This window comes from Hemicordylus capensis, chromosome 3 (assembly GCF_027244095.1).
Source record: "Hemicordylus capensis ecotype Gifberg chromosome 3, rHemCap1.1.pri, whole genome shotgun sequence".
In the NCBI taxonomy this organism is placed as follows: Eukaryota; Metazoa; Chordata; class Lepidosauria; order Squamata; family Cordylidae; genus Hemicordylus; species Hemicordylus capensis.
Window position 1 is genome coordinate 281,842,988 of NC_069659.1, and position 16,218 is coordinate 281,859,205.

Sequence of the window (16,218 nt, forward strand, 5' to 3'; positions counted from 1 at the left end):
TCTCCTTTCTTAATCTGACCTTTTCTCTGCTGACAGAGTTCAAGGTGCTACAGATGTGTTGGGCTCCATTCCTCTACTGAGTGAAAAAATAAGACACTTCTTATTGGGAAACAAAATTCAAAGCTTCTATCAGCAGGAGTTGGAAACAGTGGAGTCTTTGGTATTGCTGGTCAAGCAGGGTGGACCCAGTACTCCTGCTGAGGAAGTGAGTAAGAGTGACTCAGTAGTGAAAGGTACTAATTGAATTGGGGGGAGCATTATGGGTCACTTAAGAATGCTTTTCAATGACAACTAAACAAAATGTCGTGTGTAATCATTGCTAATTTCAGAAAACAAAACCTTCAAGGTACACCCATCTCGCAGCTCCTCAGGTGGTGCCTACATGTTTTTCCTCTTGTTTGTCCCCAATCATGAGGACTAGACACTGACTTCTTAAAAGGCAGTGAAAGTTTAGATTCACAGGAAGCTAGATGATGTGCCAGATTTCACACATGACTTGAATTTTGTGCAGCAAATTTATTGATTTGATTTGATTTGATTTGATTTCTATACTGCCCTTCCAAAAATGGCTCCGAGCAGTTTACACAGAGAAGAGAGCAAGCTTATTAAGACAATAAAGCAAATTCGTAAAAGAAGTAACTTCTTGTAGCTTTCAGTATCCAACTTTAAACTTACTTCAACTGGAATTGTGTCAGGGCACTACGCGGGAGCATGGGAGGTCTCCTGAATACAATGCATCAGTTGAGAGAGGACTGGCTGGTTCTGAATTCAATAAAGGGTCAGATAAATAAGGCCTCACATATTAAAAAGATGGAGCCTTCTGTAGGAAATTGTAAAGAGCATGCTGACATCTGCTGTATATTAAATGTTCTTGTTGGATATTTCAGTTTGTCAGAGCAAAACTTTGTGGTGGGGGCTCGGGGGCTCCAGACCCTAAATGCTAATTGGAATCAGAGTTGCACATGAAGAAACTGCTTGTTTGAGATTTGGCCTTTTATTCAATAGCATAAGATCTCTGTCTTTCATTGTGCTTCTGGTTAAACAGAAATTTGTTTATAAAGGGTTCAGAGCATGCAGAGAATAAGGACATGAGCCAGAAACCCACCTGGTGCAAATCTGCATAACTGATGCATATGGAGTTAAATTTGTCCATGTTAGTTGAGAATTTGGGCCAAACACACGTACATATTTATTTAATATCCTTACCATAACGTTACACCTAAGAGAGGACATCGGTATTTAATTCTGCATTTCTTTAATGTGTCTGCCTGCCTTTCATTGTGTCTAAGGGGTGGGGGGAGAACAAACTCTTTGGCAAGTTTCCCTTCAGCATCATCTTTGCTTAAGGTTATGTTTTAGATTCCCAGCACTGTAGGAGGATATTTAAATCCCCAAAGAAACGTTCACTGAATTAAAGTAACAACAAAACTGCCTCCCATTCATACTGGGTTCTGTGAACTCCTTCCTGGTGGTTGCTTCCTGGCAACCATTTGTTTTCATAAAAGAAATGCTTGTCATTGAATTTTAATAAAGCAAATAGGCCTGGATTTTAACAAGAACCCTGCTGGTCTGTGGCAGAAAAATATAATACAAAAACATCAAACAGCTGAGAAAAAAACCAAGTTCTCCAAACCAGCTGCTATAATAAGTAATTCTGGTAAAAGTTGAAAGCACTCCCAAGCTATTCAGCTCAGTGGTTTAAGGGCCAAGCACACCAGTTACTATGGTCACACAGCCACATCCTGTCCTCTTTGACGTCCCCAGCTCAGTGTCTCAAGTAATCATATGAGTTGGAACCATCTCTTTTAATAATATATTTGACTAGTTTAGGAGTCCTGAGTTAAAACCCTGCCTCAGCTATGGACTTGCTAGATGTTTCTAGGCAAGTCGCATTCCTCAGCCTCAGTTGCTCAGTGGTAAAATGTAAAAATAGCTTTCTCTTTCTCTGAGCTCCATCTCTCCCCACCCCCACCCATGCATTTTTCCCCTCTAAGACTACCCAGATGCACATTTCCTCTAGTAGACAGTTGAATGCTATTAATTCCGCTATTGTTCAAGGTCTTGAGGTAATTTCATCCGTCATAAAGCTAGCTCAGCCACTTCACTGGGTCATTTATAGAAGTAGTAAACATAATGCAAGGTAGTAGCTAGGGTGAGATCCATTTCCTTTTTTTCTTAGATGCCAGTCCCTACCTACCTTGCTATCATGTTGCTGATTATGGACATTATAAAATAGATCCTAAGAGCATCTTCCTCTTGGGTGATATGGCTGGGACCCAGAGTCAGTCTAGGCCTCAAGGCGAGAACTCTGTCAAAGGAGATCCTCTTGTCTAGATTGCCACTTAACTTCTACTGGGTATCATGTTTGCCAAGATAAATAAGCTGTCACAATCTGCTGCTAGTGAATAGGCCAAATAGTAGCACCTTAAATTTGGGGTCCTAAGCTCAGGAGACAGAGACCTCTTGAAGATGCAGATGCTTCTTTGGGTTTCTCTATGCACCTCCTGATTCTGCTTTGCTTGGCAGCGCAGGCTTGGTTCATACAGAAGCAGAAAAACTGCCTTCTTTCTTTCTTTTTCTTTCTTTCTTTCTTTTTTTTTTTTTTTGCATCCTGGGAATCAAAATTGTTGCCAATAGCCTCACACATCCATCTACCTGTTTGTCACTCCTGAGATAAGCTTCCTATACCTGAAATAGAGTAAGCTAGCCTCCTGTTGAGTTTCAAATCCAACAGACGAAACCAAACTACAGTACAGCTGCATTATCCCTATTTTGGCATGCCTACTTTCCTTATATAGTATCAGCTGGTCCATATCAGGCACGCTACCATGCGAGTATCTTCTAACCCACACTAAATCAGATTTATGGAGCAGAAAGGAAGACATGCTTCACAGATCCTGGCAGGTTCCAGTAATGTTCGAGCTTCAAAATAAGTCTCCTGCTGCCCAATTATTTGTTGGGAAATTATCTTAGTTTTTCAACATTTATTCAAGTGGCTACAAACTCAATAACGCATTTGCCACGTTATACAATGTAAAACTGTGTTGTGTCAACTTACTTTACAAGGGGTATTTTGCTGTTTGGTTTTTCTGTACCGAAATGTCTCCATATTGGCTAATGCCCAGCTGGAATTCTGTGACTAATTTTCATTCGCCATGTTTTGAAAAAGGAGTAGAAAAATACAGAGAGGAATATAAGCAACAAGTGAATTTTGGCCTGTTGAATAACGGGCGCTAGTAACGGCGCTCCTGGCCCCCCCCCCGCGCCATTCCCCCTCCCTCCGCCGTTCCCCCCCTACCTTTAAGGGCCAAATCGGCCCAGGCACTTGCCCCCGCCAGGCCGGGGAGACGGAGACCGGGGGCGGAGCGGAGGCCATGTAACTTTTTAAAAAAAATTTACTCCCGTGGCCGCCGCCGCCCACCCACCCTCCCTCCCAGCTGCCGAGTCCCCCTTACCCTGGCCGACTGCTGTCGGCCGAAGACAGCCCTTAATTTAAGAGGCAGAGAGGAGCTCGCAAGCAGAGCTCCTCTCTGTGCAAAGCCTCTTGCCGAACTGCCGCTTTGGGCGCTTGCGTCCCTTGCACCCAAAGCGGCAGTTCGGCAAGAGGCTTTGCACAGAGAGGAGCTCTGCTTGCGAGCTCCTCTCTGCCTCTTAAATTAAGGGCTGTCTTCGGCTGACAGCAGTCGGCCAGGGTAAGGGGGACTCGGCAGCTGGGAGGGAGGGAGGGTGGGCGGTCGGCGGCGGCGGCCGCGGGAGTAAATTTTTTTTAAAAAGTTACATGGCCTCCGCTCCGCCCCCGGCCTCCATCTATTTTGGCCGAGGCGGCGGCTCCGCCGCCGCCTCTGTCACTTTCCCGCCGCCTCCTCTCCGGCTTCTTCGGGGCGGCCGCTTCTGGCCGCCCAAGATGGCTGCCGGGTGCCGGCGAGCGTGTCTCCCTTGCCCTGTGCAGAACAGGGCAGGGAGGCACAGACACACGCTTGGTGTCCGTCCACAGACGGACACCAAGCGTTTTATTAGAGAGGATATATTCTGTCTTGTTGACAGTTTCTTCCCCTGGCTGCTGCTGGTCATCCAGATGACATAGCGCTCCTCCCACATTTTTTTCTTCACAGATGTGCACCTGTCTATTCTGTAATCAACTGGCAGGTTTTTCCACACCCATTTTTTTTAATAACTTGAGAAATATTGTGGGAGGAGAAAGCAAAGGTGTGGACAGTGATTGCAGTAGCCAGGGAGGCATGGCTTCTGTGTAACTGGTGATTCATGTTGCTTTCGTGGATCTGTCCCTGCAGGCCCCCTAACTTCGCACCTGAGAACACTTCTTTATTTGAGAGTCCATATATAGTATCTATCTTTTGTGTTGAGATCTTTTCTTTTATCTTTAAATACTTTCCCAGTGTTGCAGAACACTGCAAGCTTTGGGCCCTGCCAGCACAGGTTCTTTTAAAAGCACCTTCCTGCTGCTGCAGTGCTCCACAGCCTCAGAGTTGTTGTTGTTGTTGTTGTTTATTTACACAGTCAGCTCACAACAAAGTTTTCCCTCACAACAACCCTGTGAAGTAGATTAGGCTGAGAGAGAAGTGACTGGCCCAGTCACCCAGCTAGTATCATGGATGAATGGGGATTTGAACTCAAGTCTCCCCGGTCCTAGTCCAGCACTCTAACCACTGAACCATGCTGGGTCTCTTAAAGGGAACAATTAGATCTTAAAATTAAAGGGGGGGCAGGATTCTGGTGCCCCCACCACATTCCTGTTCTGCTGCTGCTCCGGGTTCTGTGCTTGGGAGGGCCATCTGTGCAAGGTGCAAGGGCCACCTTTTTAAAGACAGACATGTGTTGTGGCATAAGCTTTTGTGGATTTTTGGTGCTCGCACACACTACATATATGAAGGGAGAAGCAGACAATGAGACCAGAAGCCATGAAATGTAAATTACAGCAATAAGTCCTTTGGCTTTTGTCCTGTCTGCCTTGTGTTGCTTGACCTTATGAACACTTTTGTGGTTAGGAATTTCAGTCATTCCTAATCTAAGCCATAACTCCTAAATGATGTGAAGAGCAAAATTAGGAACTGTGAGCCGTCTAAGCTGATAAGAGCTTAGAGCGACAGCATACTCTTCTTTACCAAGTAGGAGGTAGCAAAAGTTCACTTGCCATCTCTGTGCCTCTTAAGCAAAATACGGAGAAACCAGGTTTCAATATGACTAGACCCTCTGACTAGAAATACTAAAGAGAAGACATGAGAGAGCTGCAAAATATTGGTTTTCCAAGCAAGCAATTTAAACAAGTTATTTCACATATTACGTTAATATGTCATTAAATCCTTGCCTTAGATATTTCACCCAAAGGATGATAAGGTTATAATTTTAAAAGCAGCAAAATACTTAATGATTTGGTTAGTCTGTGGTCCTAGACACATCTCCTTCTGTGTCCTGAAAGTCTTCTGTGCCTATTTGCTTCCTTCTGCTTTTCTCTCCTGGCCAAATTTCTGTGCTGATTGATATTCACATGTACATCCTCCACAATTGTCTTCCATCACCCAACTGAAAGCCAATGTGGTGTAACAAATATAGTGTTCTGTTTAGACAGAGGAGGCCCAGATTCAAATTCCTACGCAGCTATGAAGCTCACTAGCTGACCTTGGACCCATAACGTGCACTCCCTTGGCTTAATCTTCCTCACAGCGTTGTTGTGAAAATAAATGCCAGCAGGAGCAATGTGTGCCATTCTGAGCTCCTTGGAGGAAAGGCGGGGTAAAAATAAACATAAAAGACAACAGCAATCAATGGCATTGTATGTGTAGGAGATATATCTTGCAGTGGGTAGATCCGTACTAAAGAGTACAGATTGTGATAAAGACCCCCAGAACTGAAGTAGAATCATCTATACCAGGGCTGCACAACTTTGGGCTTCCTGCAGATGTTGGACTAGAACTCCCATCATCCCTGACTATTGGCCACTGTGGCTGGGGATGTTGGGAGTTGTAGTCCAGCAACAGCTGGAAGGCTGAACTTGTGCAGCCCTGATCTATGCCAAACTAGGAGAACTTGGCCTTAAATCATCTAGATTGTGGTGCTATAGACCAGAGCACAAATACAGGAGTGCCAGAGCTGCCTGAAAGGCAAGGTTAATAAATCATAGGTTTCCCAAGTTGCTCCTTGCTTGTTCTTTCAAGCTGACACCCATTTCTTGTGCTTTTTCTGTCAGTCTCAAGGGGTTCATTATTAGCAATTCTCTTTCAGGAGCAATCCAAGCTGTGCCATATGTCAGCTCACACAGAGAGTGTTCTTAATTAAACCTACCTTCAGACACTTTTGACACAATAGACTAAAGTGAATCACTATCATACTCTTCCCTTGCAGATCCTTTAGTTCATTTCCTTTTCATATTAAAAATGGATCAGTGTCTCATGAGGTAATTACTTTGGAAACAAATTATTCCAGTTGTTAGAGGGAAGGTTTGTTCCTGCCATTTTTTTTTCCTTTTTGCTACTGTTAGAAAGAGGGCATCTGGGTGCTTGAATTCCCTGTACAAACCCAAATATACACAACCTCTTCATACAAATATACGCCCTGATTTGCACAGTGAAGTTCACTAATATGCTTCTGTTCTCCACCCCGCCCAGACAGATTCTAAAGCCAGTCTCTGCTTCAGACGGATTAGGAACTCCTTTGTAGAAGCAATAAAGCTGTTGCAGGAAAAGGGTGTTCTGTTCCAGAAATCAAAGAATCCCAAGGATGTGTATTATGTAAGTATCTAAGGCCTGGTGTATACATGGTGTGGGCCAGAGATAAAGCCCTCACCTGTGTACGCGTTCTTGTCAAGTTCCATCATCCTTATTACAGGGGTGTACTGCTGGCATGCTAATGCTACACACGAATGTGCAACCACATGTGGCAAGTGCCTTAAATATGGTAGGGCACATGGGGAGCTTTTGCTAGACAAAGGCTTTACCCATAGCACGTATAAACCAGGCCTGAGTGTAAAAGTATGGATGAGTAAATGGAAACCCTGAAGCAGGACATCAGTTTGCCATCGTTTCTAAACGCCGGGGTGGTTTTGAATGAGATACATGGGACCTATGGAAACACTTTGCATGTTGAAGAAGCTACCCTTCAACTTGTGGAATTCTCTGCCACAGGAACAACCTGGAAGGCTTCAAGAGAGGTTTGGATAACTTCATGGAGGAGAGGTCTATCAATGGCTACTAGTCAGAGGGCTATAGGCCACCTCCAGCCTCAAAGGCAGGATGCCTCTGAGTACCAGTTGCAGGAGAGTAACAGCAGGAGGGAGGACATGGCCTCAACTCCTGTCTGTAGGCTTTCAGTGGCATCTGGTGGGTCACTGTGTGAAACAGGATGCTGGACTAGATGGACCTTGGGCCTGATCCAGAAGGGCTGTTCTTATGTACAGTGCACATCACTTTGATTTAGAGATTTCTCCTGTGCCTTCTAGGTGACTGAGCAGGATAGAGAATTGCACCGAGTGACCCTTGAAGTCATCAAAGCTGATTGTAAGAGGCCAAAGTGTGAGTACAGTCAGTTTCCTAGCTGCAAAAACAAATAAGGAATATGTTTAATGTGGATAGGAAGTGTGTGTGAATGATACCAAAACAAAATAACAACCACAGGGAAGGGGAATCATCCATTGTTACTTGACCTGGAAGGGATGAGCAGGAAAAGTTTAGCTCACATCTAGCCGACCTTTTTGTGATGTTGAATAACACTTCCTTTTGATTTCTCTTGTTGCACAGTCTCAGTTCTGTGAATCTTTTGGGAAAATATCTGCAGATGTTTGGAAAATACTTTCAGGTGTGGCATCTACAGATGTAGCAAGCTGCCCATGATAAGCAGTTTCCCACCTGCTGGTTAAATCCAACCATTTTGCCATTTTTATCTAGTCTTCTATGCTTTTCTGTGGCCAGTTAATTTCACTTTGTCTTACTGGTTACCCCACCAGCTTTATACCATATTGACAAAAGTTGTGTTTCTAGGGAATACAAGCAAACCTCTCTGAAGAAGGGAGGGACATGATCATGAGAACTCTCTTGGTTAGTATTTGCCTAACATCTCTGACATAAATGCAGTCCACCTCCTCCAAGAGGCCTCTGTTTTTATCAGGAGCAGTGAACAACAGTTGCAGATTAGGGTGCTACGAAAGTAAAAACATTATTCAAAACAGAAAGTATTCCTTCTTTCCTTTCCTTCTCTTCATCTTCAAAATTCCAAAATTCGGTCCCTCCTTGGGACAATTCCCAACAGTGCTCTCATTCTTAGAGATGAGAGGAATAGGCAGGCTGGCTAATATAGGGTATACGTACAGGTATGAGTACAGCCCCTTGGCAATTCAACCACCATTAGCCTTTGATCTGTGTGCTCAGTGAGGTCTCATCCTGCTTAATTTTGGATCTGGTGAATTTAAAACTACTGAAAGAGGTTTATCTGATTTTGAGATCCCTTGACAGGTATACTTGTGACAAGATAAATGCTTGTGCTATTCTAGATTCATGAGTGTCATGGCTTTGCTGTACATGAGTTTCTTCAAAAGAAAAGCATCCATCTAGGAATAAAGGGCTGTGAGTTCTACAGATTTTGTCTCCTTTTAAAATTATTTCTGTCAATACTATATGTCAAACTGAAGCCCTAAGTATTTTTCACATAGGTAGATTGTATAACAGGCAAGTTCCTGTGACATTTCCCTTTTTTCTTTCTTTCAAGCAACATAACATACTTGTTGTTACGAATCCGACAAATATTTATATACCCCTTTTCAACCAAGGTTCCCAAAGTGGTTTACACATATATAAAATAAATAAATTGGCTTTCTGTCCCCAAAGGGCTCACAATCTAAAAAGGAAACATAAGATGGACACCAACGCCCACTGGAAGAATGCTGTGCTGGGGATAGATAGGGCCAGTTGCTCTCCCACTGTGACTGGTTCTGTCTCACTCTGTCTTTATGTGCTCTCTCTCACCCATAAAGAGAATCACCACTTTGAAAAAATGCCTCTTTGATCAGTTAGCAAGAAAATCTTCACAGAGCCCACCTGCATTCTGAAATGCTGCAGTCCAAGAAGGCCCCTTTCCAAATGTATAAATACTCTTGATTCACTGTAAATGCCTAATTATTTTTTCAGCACTGCAAGAGTTTTACCCAACTTTCCTGTAGTTTGTCTTTATATATGTTAATGTTTTGTTCTGTTGGATAATACTTGACATTTATTGCCTGAATTCCATTTTTTTTCCCAATTCAGTGCTTCAGTTTATAAAGGTCACTTAAAATTGTAATCCTTTCTCTTCTTTGGTACCAACAATTTTTTGACCGCTCTCGCATGTCACATTTCAAAGCTTTACAGATTGTGTCATCTGATTGGCCCATCCTATAGACATTCTTCTTGTCAGAACCACACGAGTAAGTGTGGGCGGGAGGATGAACTCAGTAGTTTTGGAGGAAAATGTGTACAATAAAAACAATAGAGTATAAAATGGGAAGAAATTGATGCAAGGTAAGAGGGAGCCTTGCACTGTACCTTCCTCTTTAAAAAAAAGACTACATCATGTCCATGTAGCAAGTGAGTGCTCACCTTGTACTATACTTTTAAAGAAAAATATTAAAAATTGTTCCAAAGCTCTGCAAGGAGTGGGTGGGAAGGGAATTGTCTAATCAGTGAGTCATGGACAGTATTCATAAGGCACCAATGACAGTCCTACAAAAATGTGTGTAACTATCACTGTATCGCTGATTGCATTTCTTGGAGAGTTTTTCCAATTTTATCAGGTACCATTTGAGGAACTAAAAAACCCACATTATACTTGTTTCTTAGTTACCAATATTCAGCAGAGAGGAGTAAATGTATGTATTTTGTGCAACAAGATTGCTTCCTTTCTTTGAAAGTGTATTTATAATAAGCTCTTGCTATCTTCTCAACTAGGTGCTTCTCAACTCACCTTGCAGTATACTCCAGCTATACAGCCAAGACCCTATCTTCTGTTGTCACAACCTGTTATACTACCAGCCATGTATTGTCTGCAAGATACAGTGCCAAAGCAGGGCCAAGTTCGTGGGATTTTTTCATGTACCACTTCCCAGTTTCTTTTCCCTTGGAGTTGGCCATCTAATGTGGGGGGATCTGTGCTCTACAGCATCTAGTAACCTCCTGTTACTCAATTCTGTCTTTTAATGAGTAATGAGCACAGTCCTCTGAAAATGTTGGCTAACATAAGGCCCAGGACAGAACTCTCTCAAAACAATTTGTTACCTCTTCTCACTTTGATAGCAGATTCAATAACTGCTCTTACTTGAATTTAACTTTCCAAACATTAATGTACTTTCTTTTTGGTTGCAATTTCTAATCTGCATTTCTGCAGCATATTTATGAGAATGCCATGTGTCAAAAACATGGCTGAGATAAAGATATGTAAACGCATACTTTTATTCCTCAAGCCGTTTGTCTTATGAAGGAAGCTAGGTTGGTTAGACATGCTTTGTTTTTAATAAATGCACATGCATGTGAGTTATCACCCTTGTTGTTTCGAGCTAGGATATTTTTACAGGGCCTTAATGCTTCTGTACTTCTTAATGGTTCATCAGAGATGAAATTTGGTTGTTTTCTCTTTGGAGAAAAGAGAGAAATTCCAAAGAAAGCATTCTCCCAATGTATGGCAAGAATGCCAGCTCAAACTTGAAGGATTCTCGCCTTCTACCAAAGCAAACAGACCTTCTTTCCTTCCAGCAGTTACAGTGCAGATCTTCTTTGTGCTTCTGATGGGAAAGATTCTTGCAAGTAATAGCCTATTCTTTCAGGGCAGGATTGGGGGCGAGAAGTAACTCTCCACATTAGAATTACCTACACTGCTATGCTAATATAGGAAAGACTATTAAGAGTAGCACAGTATCTGTGCTCCTTATAAGGCACTAATTGGCAAACTAGGCTCTGGAGGGGGAAACTGGAGCTCCTCTGGCTTATCCAGGCTTGGCCTCCCTTTTTTTGTAGGCATGTGAGTGTTGTTCAGGCTTTTCTGTGGGGAAGATGTGGTTCTGCAGCTGAAAATCACGAAGGCTGAGGGTCTCAGAATGCATGGGGTGTGAGCAAGAGTTATGTCACTGAACCGCTCCCATTCCTTGTGGAATGAGAGAGGCAATGCAAAAGTCTGGTCACAGCAATGAATAAATGTCATATGATTGGCTGAGTAAATGAAATGATTAAAACTCACTGTGGTTCTCAAGGTAACTTCTCTATGTGAAAAGTCATTTGCATTCTGCTATGGAACACCTGCCCCATTCCCATGTTTGTTTTATGTCTGTAGATGCTGAAAAGGGCTGCCATCTCCGTCACATTCTCAGTTGCGTTCAGCTGAGCTACAGTCCTTATGTCACACAAGCAGTGATCCGTTGCCTTCTGGACTGGATGGAGACCAACAGCGACATTGTCACTACCATGGAAGAGTACTACACTGTCTTCTAAGGCAAGAGATGCCATGGACTTCTAAAAATCAAGCTTTACCCACTGGGCACAATCCAGAAGAACTCCTGTGGCACCAAAGACTTGGGTGTGATGCTACTCTAAATGATAAAAGAGTGGGGATAGGGGAAAGAACGATGATCTTGAACACCCTATTTATTTTGTTTCATCCTATGTGTCAAAAAATATAATTGTCATTTGGTTTCAAGCTATTTTTAATGCTCCAAGTTCTAAGCAGCAGGGACTTCTTAAAATGGAAAGCTATTATGTTGTGAATGCCCTCTGGTGGTTGGAGAGAAGATGAAATTTTGTAGCTTGCAGCTAAGCCTCACAGTCCAATGAACAAAAACTACATGAAGGAAATGAGTAGTGCGAATGCTTTTGGAACTTCTTTCTCAGACTTTTGCGCTCTTTATTTCAGCCCTTCAGACTTGTAAGTCTTAGACTGTTGTGTCGTGCAGGAACTAGTTATGAGTATGTTTTGCAAACAGCCATATAAATACTGGCCCACATGCTGTACAGCAGTACAAGGGCATAAAAAGGTCAAGAAAGAGACCAGCAAAGGCTTGTTTTTCAGCCCTGCATGCAGGGAGGGAGAAGTTGCTGCCAGGAGGAGAGGTTTAGATTTGTTTGGCACTGGGATACATTTTGGGGCAAGCAAGGCCTGTATTAAAGGGGTGAGCTGCACTTGAACCAAGATGGAACCAGACTGCTCGTGCTTAAAATAAAAAAAGGTTGCAGAGCAGCTTTTAAAATGACACCTGGGGAATAGCCAACAGGAGCTGGACAGTATCCGGTTCGGCAGATGCCGTCCTTTAAAGTGCAAAGGTGTAAAGGATTCTGATAAAACAGAAGGGGACAGAGCAGAACCACATATATAGCAGACAGAACGCTGTGCCAGCTGGTCAAAGAGTCAAAAGAAAGATAGCAGACACCAGGGAAGAGATTCAGCTTATAGGTATTGTATGCCAATGCCAGAAGCCTCCAAGCCAAGATGGGTCAGCTGGAGTGCTTGGTTGCTAACACAGAAATTGATAAAGTGGGCATAACAGGAACATGGTAGAACAGTGAGAACCAGTGGGACACTGTCATCCCTGGATATAAACTCTATAGAAAGGACAGAGAGGGGTGCCTTGGAGGTGGAGTAGCACTGTATATTAAAGAAGGCATAGAATCTAACAAGCTAGAAAACCTAGGAGGACTGGAGACCTCCACAGAAACCCTGTGGGTGAAGTTTAATAAAGGCCTAAACAGAAATGTGCTACTGGGGACGTGCTGTCGCCCTCCGGATCAAAACGCTGACAGTGACTGGGAGTTGCAGCAGGAAATCAGGGGGGCTTCAAGGAGAGGCAGGGCAGTAATAATGGGTGACTTCAATTACCCACACATAGACTGGGTAAATTCACAGTCAGGTAATGTCAAAGAGGTCAAATTTCTAGATACGCTGAATGACTGCGCCCTAGAACAGTTGGTCTTAGAACCAACCAGAGATAAGGCGACCTTGGACTTAATCCTGAGTGGCACCCAGGACCTGGTGTGGAATGTCAGTGTCATCGACCCTTTAGGGAACAGTGACCATAGTGTGATCAAATTCAGCATACATGTGGGGAGAGAATCACCAAAGAAGTCTAACAAAATAACAAAAACTTATTTAAATACATCAGAAGCAGGAAACCTGCCAGGGAGGCAGTTGGACGGTTGGATAATGAGGGAGAGAAAGCGATTATTAAGGAGGATATGGAGGTTGCAGAGAAGCTAAATGAGTTCTTTACGTCTGTCTTTACGGCAGAGGATACTGAGCATATACCTGTTCCTGAAACTCCAATCTTTGATCTCTCCAAACTGGATGAGTGGGCGACAAAATGGCAAATGTGGTTCAATGTTGGCAAGTGTCAAGTGATGCATATTGGGACAAAAAACTCAACTTCCAGTATACGTTGATGGGATCTGAGCTGTTGGTGATTGACCAGGAGAGGGATCTTGGGGTCATGGTGGACAGCTCGTTGAAAGTGTCAACTCAATGTGAAAAAGCTGTGAAAAAGGCCAATTCCATGCTAGGGATCATTAGGAAGGGGACTGAAAATAAAACTGCTAATATTATAATGACCTTATACAAAATGACGGTGCGGCCACACTTGGACTACTGCTTACAATTCTGGTTTCCACATCTTAAAAAAGGACATTGTAGAACTGGAAAAGGTGCAGAAGAGGGCAACCAAGATGATCAGGGGCTTAGAGCACCTGGGCTATTTAGTTTAGAAAAAAGACGACTGTGGGGAGACATGATAGAGGTCTATAAAATCATGCATGGTGTGGAGAAAGTGGATAGAGAGAAATTCTTCTTCCTCTCACATAACACTAGAACCAGTGGTCATCCCATGAAATGATTGCCGGGAAATTTAGGACCAGCAAACGGAAGTATTTTTTCACAAAACGCATAATCAACTTGTGGAATTCTCTGCCACAAGATGTGGTGACAGCCAACAACCTGGATGGATGACTTTAAGAAGGTTTTGGATAACTGCATGGCGGAGAGGTCTATCAACAGGTACTAGTCAGAGGGCTATAGGCCACCTCCAGCCTCAAAGGCAGGATGCCTCTGAGTACCAGTGGCAGGGGAGTAACAGCAGGAGAGAGGGCATGCCCTTAACTCCTGCCTGCAGGCTTCCAGCGGCATCTGGTGGGCACTGTGTGAAATAGGATGCTGGACTAGATGGGCCTTGAGCCTGATCCAGCAGGGATGTTCTTATGTTCTTAAGTGATTTTCACTTATCTCCCTGCAAAAGCCCTTTTTATTTATTTATTTATTCGATTTTTATACCGCCTTTCCGGAATGGCTAAGGGTGGTTTACAATTAAAAACAGAAACCATTAAAACCAATAACAAAATAGAGATATAAATATTAACACCAATTAAAACATCCTAAAAACCAATTAAACTATCATAACAATTAAAACCCTGAAAACCAGGTTAGCATTAAAACAATTAAAACTAATTAAAAACCCCAAAAGGCCAGGCCAAACAGATGGGATTTAAGGGCTCTCTTGAAGGTCAGTAAGGAATTAAGATTACGAATTTCTGCTGGGAGTGCATTCCACAGCCCGGGAGCAGCTACAGAGGAGGCCAGCCTCTGAGTCGCCATCAAACGAACCGGTAGTAACTGGAGATGGACCTCCTCGGATGACCTTAACGTGCGGTGGGGATCATGTAAAAGAAGGCACTCTCTAACATATCTCGGACCCAAGCCGTTCAGGGCTTTAAAGGTAATAACCAGCACTTTGTATTTTGCCCGGAAACATATCGGCAGCCAGTGTTATTGTTTCAAGACAGGCATCATATGGTCTCTCCAGGTTGCCCCAGAGACCAATCTGACTGCAGCATTCTGAACTAGCTGAAGTTTCCGGACTACATACAAAGGCAGCCCCACATAGAGTGCATTGCAATAGTCAAGTCGGGAGGCTACCAGCTGATGCACCACTGTTTTGAGGTCATCCTCTTCGAGGAATGGGTGCAGCTGTCGAATCAGACGAAGCGGATAGAAAGCACTCCTGGCCATGGCCTCCACCTGAGATACCAGGGTGAGGCCTGGGTCCAGGAGTATTCCCAAGCTGTGCACCTGCTCCTTCTGGGGGACTGTAACCCCATCTTTTGCTGCTAGAAATACGTCCCTGAGGGTCACATAGCCAAAAGTCACCACCCGCCCCTCCCACACAGCAAGGCTCCAGCTCTCCTCTTGCACTCATACTACTGAGTAGCACATGGGCTGCTCTTCACTAGTGATCTTGCAAGCCTTGGGAATTGTATCAAAGATCACATTATTCACATCTCTAAAGGAATCGCGTATTTAAATATCTAATTCAGACACTCACATCTTATTTTAACCTCTGCTAACTTGGCAAAGAGGCACCTTTTAATGTGGTGATTCTCTTTATTTAGCAGGGGGAGAGTAAATGGCCCTATCCACCCCCAGCACAGTATTTCCAGTGACTGTTGCTGGGGTCTATCTTATGTTTCTTTTTAGATTGTGAGCCCTTTGGGGACAGGGTTCCATCTTATTTGTTCGTTATTTCTCCATATAAACTGCTTGTAAGGGCAGTATAGAAATCAAATGAATTTTAAGTGCTGCATACTTTTTTTTGTGCCTACTGTGTACTGGAAACGTATGTGTGCTCCTTAAATGGCAGACGTTTGTATACTCATTCCTTTTGTATATTTGGGAGAAAATCTGCCATAAAACGATGGTACTCTTGTTTCCTTTACGAATTGAGACAATCCTCTCATACCAAGTGTGCCATACTTTTTGTGTGTGCATTGTCTTGGGTTTTCTTTTGGGGATACAGCAAGTGATATGGATCCTGAATCCTTGTTTACCAAAGTATGAATGCAAATTTCTTAGCAGTTCTCCCAAATAACTCATTTTTAACTTAGATTCCAAATGGCTATTAATAATGAGATCCACCTCTTCTGAAGAGCATTATCTCAATAACAAAGACTATTTCATATTCTAAGGTGTTGCCTTGTTTGTTTTTAGAAAATGGAAGACATGGTGATAGCAGCCCAGCTCTCCAAACTTTGAAATGTGTGCACATGTGACTGTGTAAACAGTTTGACATCGTTCCATGGCTCTGCTATAAAAATGAGGCATGGGGGTTAATTATTATTCATATTACTAGAACAAACACAAGGCAGATCTAAAGTAGGAATTAACTTGTACATCTGCAGGCCCTGCGCTTCTAGTATTTATACAGAGAATACGATT

The 16,218-nt window shown here is 43.1% G+C and overlaps 1 protein-coding gene across 8 annotated transcripts in view; it reads left to right on the forward strand.

Moving 5' to 3' along the window:
- The window catches only part of STN1 (STN1 subunit of CST complex), a 47,032-nt gene extending 31,314 nt beyond the window's left edge, over positions 1–15,718 (forward strand). For all 8 annotated transcript variants that reach the window (XM_053305683.1, XM_053305679.1, XM_053305676.1 and 5 more), the window contains 4 exons: positions 37–205; positions 6,624–6,746; positions 7,454–7,526; positions 11,305–15,718. In XM_053305683.1, the coding sequence (XP_053161658.1) occupies positions 37–205; positions 6,624–6,746; positions 7,454–7,526; positions 11,305–11,462 (523 nt within the window). In that variant the 3' untranslated portion in view covers positions 11,463–15,718. The remainder of the gene's footprint in view (positions 1–36; positions 206–6,623; positions 6,747–7,453; positions 7,527–11,304) is intronic.
- Positions 15,719–16,218: the final 500 nt, after the last annotated feature.